The 9626-nt window shown below is 36.0% G+C and overlaps 2 protein-coding genes across 2 annotated transcripts; both read right to left on the bottom strand.

Annotated features, from left to right (window-relative positions):
* Positions 1-2951: 2951 nt before the first annotated feature.
* On the bottom strand, positions 2952-3434 carry LOC114163625. The gene has a single exon (XM_028047927.1). The coding sequence runs from the start codon at positions 3432-3434 to the stop codon at positions 2952-2954; it is 483 nt and encodes a 160-aa protein (XP_027903728.1).
* Positions 3435-6756: 3322 nt separating this feature from the next.
* On the bottom strand, positions 6757-9005 carry LOC114163624. Its single transcript, XM_028047926.1, has 3 exons — positions 8889-9005; positions 8315-8595; positions 6757-8209 (listed from the first exon to the last, which is right to left on the bottom strand). Exons 1-3 carry the CDS (start codon positions 9003-9005, stop codon positions 6757-6759), a joined length of 1851 nt encoding a protein of 616 aa, XP_027903727.1.
* Between the last annotated feature and the right edge of the window lie 621 nt (positions 9006-9626).

The raw sequence follows: 9626 nt of genomic DNA, 5'->3' as shown, positions 1-9626 counted from the left end.
TTATCACCTCACACTCTATATCAGAACCACGAGGAATTAGGAAAATCTTTGCGTGAAATTAGAGCATCATATGCCTTACATTCTCTTCTTTGATGCACAATATATCTCATGTATGTTTGAACCCATGGATAGATGTTGCATAACTGACTCAATTTTGTGACAACCACATGTTTCAATCGAAAAACTTGTATGGAAAGGATTGCCCCATTTTAAAACTTTTGACTAAATTTAACAACTAACTGAGTTTTTTTCTCTCTTTCCCCTTTTTTTTTCAATGATGTGTCATAAACCAAATTCTTTTTTGTTTCTAAGTTAATCCCATGAAAAAAATCTGACAAACTTTTTTCAATCAATGTGGACTTTTATTAGCTTGTAACATGGCCCAGGCTTTAGGGTTTTGAAAGAAATATATATTGGAGGCCCAAATAAATTATTAGTGGCTTTTACATCTTGTAACAAAGATCATTTGCAAGATTATCACCTCAGCTATCATCTAGGGTCTAGTACTTTTAAATTTCTCTTCATTCTCAACCTTTGCATCTCAAGTTCTTTTTTTTTTCAGCCATTCAGATTTATTACTTTATAACTTTCTTTGTATTTCAATTTCTAGCTTTTGCTATTGAATTGCTTTTTCACTTAATTGATTCCCTGTAATAGCCTTGCAATTGTTAACATGTTGATGATCCTTATTCAGGGGTATTTTGGAAACAAATTATTATTTTTGGCTCAAAGAGGATACAATGGAAATATATTTTTTCATCATTTTTTCGGATGAGGAAAAGATGGCCACACATCATTTTAAAACTTGACTGCTCCATTCTCTTCAAAGAGCTAACTCAGTCACAAAAACAAATGGCATCAGACACATCATTGTTTATTTTTTAATTGCATGTATAACTCTTTTTGTTTTAACTTTACTTAGAACAACCTTTTTAGTCAAACATGGCTATCAAAATGTGCCCTAGCATACTATTTATGTTCTCTTTTCTTTGGCAAATCCTTTATCTTGGGGAATCTTGATGAATTGGAGGATTCAAACAACATGAGTGTAAATACTTCAAAATAGGAAGTATTGATTCGCTACCCTCAATGCCACAAAACATAGACAAACCCTATCTCCTCACTCTGATTAGTTCTCTTCACTTTCTTTTGCCTCTTCTAGTGATGCAATGTATTTGCAATTGCATAGTCAAACAATTTCGACATGTGATCTTCTTTGTTTATTTTGCTCACTTCCATGACACCCTTCAAGAACCACTTTGGGCTATACCAAATGACTTATACTTCATGATTTAAACACATGGTATTTTATTTCAAAAAGCTCAATGTGATGCCAAAAGACACTTACAAAAGAATGTAAAATGAAATTACAAAGAAATAACAATCCAGACTTGACTACAATAAAGCATAATACAAGGAACCATAAGAACAATGTCAATATTTCCCAATCATTATCAGATCATTACGCATATAAGTTCTTTACTGCATTTGATTTGACAGGTAGAGATAACTCTTCCCCATTCATTTTTGTGAGAACTAGCGTGCCGCCTGAAAATGCCTTCTTCACTACGTATGGGCCTTCATAATTTGGAGTCCATTTCCCTCTGTGATCTTTTTGTATAGGCAAAATCTTTTTCAAGACCATATAACCTTCATGAAGCTCTCTAGGACAAACCTTTTTATCAAATGCCATTTTCATCCTTCTTTGATACAATTGTCCATGACAAGCTGCTATTAACCTTTTTTCTTCAATTAAGTTAAGTTGGTCAAATCTAGCCTGAACCCATTCTGCTTCTTCTAACTGAGTTTCCATTAACACCCTCAGAGATGAGATTTCTACCTCAAAAGGAAGGACCGCTTCCATCCCACATACCAAAGAGAAAGGAGTTGCACCAGTTGAGGTCCGTACCGACGTACGATATTCGTGTAGGGCAAAGGGAAGCATTTCATGCCAATCTTTATATGTAATCACCATTTTCTGCATAATCTTCTTTATATTCTTTTTAGCAGCTTCAACGACCTCATTCATTTTCGGACGATAACGAGATGAATTGTGATGTTGAATTTTGAATTCTTCACATAACTCTTTCATCATTTGATTATTCATATTAGTTGCATTATCAGTGATAATTTTATTAGGTAGCCCATATCGACATATCTACTCATTTTTTATAAACTTTACTACAACTTTACTGGTCACATTGGCGTAAGAATCTGCTTCCACCCATTTTGTGGAATAGTCAATTGCAACCAGAATGAAACGATGTCCATTTGACGCCTTCGGTTCTATGGCTCCAATAACATATATTCCCCACATCGCAAATGACCATGGTGCAGATAGAATATTTAAGGTGTTAAGAGCTATATTAATGTTATCTGCATAGGTTTGACATTTTTCACATTTTTTCGCATGCATGTAAGAGTCATTCTCCATAGTCAACCAAAAATAACTAGCTCTCAAAATATTTTTAGTCATAGAGTGCCCATTCATGTGTGTACCGAAAGCCCCTTCATGAATTTCTTTCAATATCAACCTTGCTTCTCTTGCATCGACACATATGAAGAGTACCATGTCATGATTTCTTTTAAACAAGACATCCCCATTTATAATAAAACTTGAAGCTAACCTTCTCAGGGTTCTTTTATCATTCTTAGACGTTGTTTCAGGATATTCTCGGGTTTTAAGATAGTGCTTTATATCAAAATACCAAGGCTTACCATCTGATTCTTCTTCTACAAAATAACAGTACGTCAGTTGTTCATAACTCCTCATTTTGATCATCGACATTTCCTCGTCTTGACTAATTTCAAACATTGACGACAAGGTGGCCAAAAGCATCAGCTAATTGATTATGCTTTCGTGGAATGTGAAAGAACTCAATGGAATCGAAATGCTCCATCAATCCTTTAATGTATATTTAATAAGGGATTAACTTTTGGTCTCTAGTCTCCTATTCCCCTTTTAACTGATGAACAACCAATGTTGAGTCACCATACACCTTCAAAACCTTCACCTTTGACTCGATAGCTGCCAAAATGCCCATGGCGCATGCTTTGTATTCTGCAACATTGTTGGTACAACTAAAGCACAACCTTGTTGTCATCGAAATGTAATGATTCTTTGGCGAAATGAGCACTGCCCCTATTCCATGTACCAGTGCATTAGATGCTCCATCAAATAGTAATATCCAAGCCTTTTCATGATGGCCACCCTCCTTTTCACCAAATAGGGCAAGAATGTCCTCATTTTGAAATTCATGTTGAATAGATTCATAATCTTCAATGGGTTGTTGAGCCAGATATTCTGCTAAAGCACTTCCTTTAACCGATTTTTGAGTCACATAGACTATATCAGATTTTGATAGCAACATTTGCCATCGAGCCAATCTGCCAGTGAGAGCAATCTTTTCGAAAATATGCTTAATTGGGTCCATCTTGGATATCAGCCAAGTAGTGTGACTCAACATATACTAACGTAAACGATGTGTTGCCCATGTTAATGCACAACAAGTTTGTTCCAACATAGAATATCTTTGTTCACAACCTGTAAACCTTTTACTCAAATAATAAATGACATGCTCTTTCTTCCCTGTCTCATCATGATGCCATAAAACATAACCCATTGATTCATCCAACATAGTTAAATATACAATGAGGGGTCTCCCCGATATCGGCGGACGTAGTACAGGAGGATCCTGCAAATATTGTTTGATTCTATCGAAGGCTGCTTGGTAATCTTCATTCCATTCCATAACTTGATTTTTAAGCAACAATCTAAATATTGGCTCACAGGTGAAGGTTAATTGGGAGATGAATCTAGAAATGTAGTTCAATCTGCCTAAAAACCTTCACACCTCTTTTTTAGTATTAGGAGCTGACATTTCCATTATTGCTTGTACCTTATCTGGGTCAACCTCAATACCTTTTCCACTGACAATAAAACCCAACAAATTTTCTGATTTTACACCAAAGGTACATTTAGATGGATTCAATGAGTTTAAACCTCTTTAACCTCTTAAACAAATTTTTTTCAAATTAACGATGTGATCATCTTGTGATTCAGATTTAGCAATCATATCATCCACATAAACCTCAATTTCTCTATGCATCATATCATGAAAAAGAGTCAACATCGCTCTTTGATAAGTTGCCCTAGCATTTTTAAGTCCAAATGACATCACTTTATAACAAAATGTTCCCCAAAGTGTAATAGTGGTGGTTTTCTCCTTATCTTTCGGTGCCATCTTAATATGATAATAACCCGAGAATCCATCCATGAAAGAGAACAATGAAAATCTAGCAGTGTTATCCACCAAGATGTCAATATGTGGGAATGGGAAATTATCCTTAGAGCTAGCTCAATTCAAATCCCTATAATCAACACACGTTCGAACTTTACTATCTTTTTTGGGCACAGGGACAATGTTAGCCACCCATTGAGGATATTTTGCTACAACCAAAAACCCTGCATCAAATTACTTCTTCACTTCTTCTTTAATCTTTAGTGACATTTCAGGTTTCATCCGTCTTATTTTTTGTTTAACCGGGGAACATTCTTCTTTAAGTGGAAGTTTATGTTACATTATATCAGTATCCAACCCAGGCATATCTTGGTATGACGAAGCAAACACATCTCTGAAATCTTTCACCAAATCACATAATTTTCCCTGTACCTCCTTACTCATGTTGTTACCAATTTTAGCCTCCTTTTTCTCATCTTCATCCCCTAGATTAAGTATTTCAATGATTTCTTGATAAGCTTCTATTTCTTTGTCTTCTTGTTCCACTAATCTTAACAACTCAAAAGAAGGTTCCCAATCGTCTTCATGATCATCGTCCATATTATCAATAAAGTGCTCAAAATTAGGAATATTGACATCATTATTTTCAAAATATTCATAGTCATATCTGCATTATTTGGATTTATAAAAGAAAATAAATAAACAAACAAAGTACGTAATGAAAACAAACATAACTAAACATCACATTGAATGAAGAAAGAAAGATAGAACCAGTCCATAAAGACATCCTAGAGTGTGTTTTGAAGAAAAAACAAAAAGAACAACTAGACAAAAAAAGATAAACAAGCATTACATTTGATTAAACTTAAACAACACAGGTAAATTCACGATTTTTCAATTATCGATCTGCATGTCTAAAGGATAGGGTTGTACCAAACTGGAACTTCCTTCCCTAGATTACTTTTTAATGGTTGCCAGTTGACTAGTATTGATCCATTCAGCAGTACGAAAGCTCCTCTTTAAGTCACAAATAGAGATCTTTCCTACCCTCAGCTCCCGACCTTGCAAGCGAGCTAAGCTTCGTTCTTTCTTTTCCTCCATTAGTCTTCTTATGTCCTCCTTAGTAGGCTTGTACCCTAGGCTGTATCTATTCTTGTTCTCAACAATTTTCAGGGTAAATATTAGTCCCTGTCTGACTTTGCCTAGGCCTTTTCCATATTCATAACCTTCTCTCAACATAACCTTTGCCATCATCAGAGAGGCACATGATAAATATGGCTTTATTTGAAATGGTTCATCATATGCATCCCCCACAATTTCCATATCTTGAAAAGCTATCTCAAAAGCTTCCTCTATTGTTTCAACATATCGAGCAGATGAAGGACCACTCACAAAAAAATTTTCTTCCCCCGAAATTGTTACCATATTATCCCTCATTACATACTTCAACTTTTGATGCAAAGTGGAAGGCACCACCCCTGCAGAATGAATCCAAGGTCTACCAAGTAAACAACCGTATGTCAATAGGATGTCCATTACTTGAAAAGTTATTTGAAATACAAATGGACCAACTTGAACTGACAATTTTATTTCTCCCATCACTTCTCTTTTGCTACCATCAAAAGCTCTCATAATCATAGTACTTTGCTTAATAGGGAATTTATCACATGATAACTTCTCTAACATCACCTTAGGCATCACATTTAGGGAAGAACCATTATCAATCAACACACGAGCTATAACATGGTCCAAACATTTAACAAATACATGAAGAGTCTTATTGTGTCCCCTTCCTTCACTGGGTATCTCATCATCCGAAAAAGTAAGGAAATCATTAATGGTAATATTGTTAACAATCCCTTCAAATTTATCTAGTGAAATATTTTGCTCAACATGAGCCCTACTAAGTATTTTCATTAGCAATTTTCGGTGAGCTGTCGAATGCATGAGCAATTCCATAAGCGAAATTTGAGTCGGTATACAATTCAACTACTCCACCACCTTGTATTCACTTTGTTGGATGAATTTCAAGAGTTCACAGGGCTCTTCATGCAATAATTCCTTTTGTTTATCCTTTCAGCATTCTTTTTGAACTTGTATCATCTTTCCTCCTAATATCTCTTTTGCTTTTTCAACTTCATCATTTCCTTTGCTTCGCTGGCATCCTTCCTTCCTTAGATATGGTGGTGTAAAGAAATGACCACTCCTTGTTATCCCACCAAGACCTGATATATTTTCAACAATTGGTCCTTCATGCACAAAAGTGTTCTCAACTTTTTTTCCCTCACCAAGTTCATGTACTCCATACTTCCATGGAACAACTCTGTCACTTTTATAAGGAAAAGATGAGAGTGTTTTTATCACCATGGGTTGCCTTTCTTATTCCATGAAAGAAGATGTAGGTCTAATGAAATGAATCACCAAAGGTTCTGGCATGGTTAAATTAGACTCTTCATCAGTTTGTGTCAATACCTCTTCATCCTTCTTTTCTTGAAAAACTTGTAGGAAGTGCTTATCAACTAGATTTTGCAGCTTTAGCTTGAACCACACAATCATCAATAGAATGTTCAGCACCCGGATGGAATGCACAGGCATTACTTGGATCATATTCACCGTTTACTAACCCCTTTTCCAATAGTGCTTCCAGGATGAATTTCATAGAACTCCAAATTTCACCCACTTTTCTTACCAACTTATGATCCCTTACCTCATGCCCCGACAAAGGGTTGTCTTCAATGCTAGGTTTATCTTCTTTGAATGTAAACAACCCTGAATCAAATAAAGAATGTACCTTGTATTTGAGAGGTATACATATTTCTGTCAAATGCCCCTTTGCTCCCCCACGGTAGTCACATGTAGCATTTGGATCATAATTCTTGGAAAAAGGAGGTTGTTGTGGCTTCATTGAGCAAATTGCAAAAAAAGATTTATGAAGAAGCATTAGTAACAACTCTGTGTATGTCATAGGAATGAGAGTAAAATGAACAAACTTCCTTTCCCTTCTTGTATTGGTACTTTGACCAGTGTTCTGACTATCACTAGCAGCCGCTTTTTGAGGTTGCAACTGATTGTTTGAAACATGCTGCATTTGGTAATTAAAAGGAGTGCAGTTATCCCATGCAGATGTGGCATGAACTTCTACTTCTTTTTTCTTACTTTGATTGAAATATGGTTTTTTGGTATTTGCAGCCGCGGGCGGGCCATATGTAATTTTACCATTTTTTATCCTGGTCTTTATCCTTTCACTAATAATAATGATGTCCACAAAATTAGAAGATATATTCCAATTCCCAATCATATGCTCATAGAATGGAGGTTGTACCGCATTTACAAACATTGCAACCATCTCCTTATCATATAGTGGTGGCTCGACCTGGGCAACTATCTCTCTCCAACCCTGGGCATACTCTTTGAAAGTTTCATTTTTCTTCATTGTCATATTTTGTAATTGTATGTTGTCTGGTGTTGTATCCATATTAAATTTATATTGCTTTATGAAAGCATCTGCTAGATCCACCCAAGAATGAATATAAGTCAACTCAAGGTGCATGTACCAATTCAGCGCTGCCCCAACTAGGCTATCTTGGAAAAAATGGATAAACAATTTCTCATTATGAGTATGGCCAGCCATCTTTCGACGGTACATTTTTAAATGGCTCCTTGGGCACGTAGTCCTTCTATATTTCTCAAACTCAGGCACTTTAAATTTAGGAGGTATCACCACATCAAGGACCAAAGATAAGCCTACAACTTCACCAAATTCATAACTTTTATTCCCTTCAATAGCCCGTAGTCTCTCCTCCAATATCTCTAACTTTCCCTTGTTATTCTTAGTCAATGAAATCACCTGATCCAATGTCTTTTCTTGTGAACCCACACCTATAGTCGAAACATGTGGTGGAATCGATACATTAGGATATGTATAGGTTGTTATTCCAACTGCATTTTCTCCTGGGTGTACTTGGTTCCTAAAATCAATCGTCCCAGTTGACACCTGGAACTACTCATTATGTAATGAAACATGTATGATTGTATTACCACCAGAAAACAGATTCTTAACTTGCTCTACATACTCTAGCATTGGAGGTGTGTAACCCGGGGGTAAGCCATAAGGTGGAAAAGCTTGAAATGATGTCCCTTGACTCACTTGATGATGTGGTGGGTAAACTGTATGTCCACTTGATACATGAGGATGAAAGCCTGGAGGGTAGGATGTACCATCGTCAACTGCTGAAATCTTCATATCCCTCAATGCCTCCAAGATTTGACCCATTTGATGCTTCATTTGGCTAATTTTACCCTTCATCTGGCTAATTTCTTCCTTCACTTCCTTGTGCGCATTTTCCTTCACTTCCTATAAGGGTGTCTCGGAAGTTTTGTCGTATTCACTTACTATCACTCTTTTGTTTAATTCGAATGAAATGAGAAGTGCAAAAAGGAAAAGAAAAGACAAATGCAAATATTCTAGCTAGAAACTGTAAAGTTGTGCGAATAACGTTTGCGAGTAATAATGGAAATTAACAAGAAATGAAGTAGTCGATACATCAGAAAATGCACAATGTTCAGAAGTACAAAATAATAAGAAACAGAAAGAAATCATAAATATCAATTTCAAGCTCTAGCCATTATGTTCTTCATTTCCCCTACTAGCTTCCTGCAGTAACCGAGGAAATCTTCAATTTCTTTTGATGGATTGAATATAGGCATTGCAATCTCAACATTAGTTAACATCTTGGGTACATCTTCAATTGCTTCGTTAGCCATAACTGCTAACTTTGAAAAACATCCTCTCCAATGCTCTGTAGCTCTCTTTAACTCAACACATTCAGTTCTCAATCTCTAATTTTGCTCCTCCGACTCTGCCTAGTACCAACTCTCTTCAGCTACTTTTGCTTCATAGGCCGATATCCTATTCTTCATCTGTCTCTCGAACTCTTTGTTCCTATACTGTATGTCATTTTCTAACTCCGCTCTATACCAACTCTCTTCTTTTAGCTTTGCCTCATAAGTTGCTGTCATTTTTTCTTTCTGTTGTTCCATCTCCTTAATCCTAACTTGTGTATTATGCAACTTGTTTAATGTCAATTCTTCACATAATGCAATTTTCTCACGTTCAGACAATGTCATCGCTTTCTTCTTTTTGCCTCTCAAAGTTAGCTTTTTATTAGCTGCTTTGAAGTCCTGTTGTACTCTGAAGTGATGGTTTCTTTCCTCTCTCTACTTCTTTATCAATGCATCACAAGTTCTGGTCCTGGCTTCATTGTCATGTTTGAAATCTACATATTCATGATGACCTTTTTGAAGATCATTAACAAGCTTAACATTTTTCTGCTTCATCCTTTCTATTTCTTCCTTAAGGGTTTTTACTTCCTCACTCTTCACATC

The sequence above is a fragment of the Vigna unguiculata genome, chromosome 9 (assembly GCF_004118075.2).
Source record: "Vigna unguiculata cultivar IT97K-499-35 chromosome 9, ASM411807v1, whole genome shotgun sequence".
Classification (NCBI taxonomy): Eukaryota; Viridiplantae; Streptophyta; class Magnoliopsida; order Fabales; family Fabaceae; genus Vigna; species Vigna unguiculata.
Note: the sequence above shows the minus strand (reverse complement) of the source record. Positions and strands in the feature narration are given on the sequence as shown.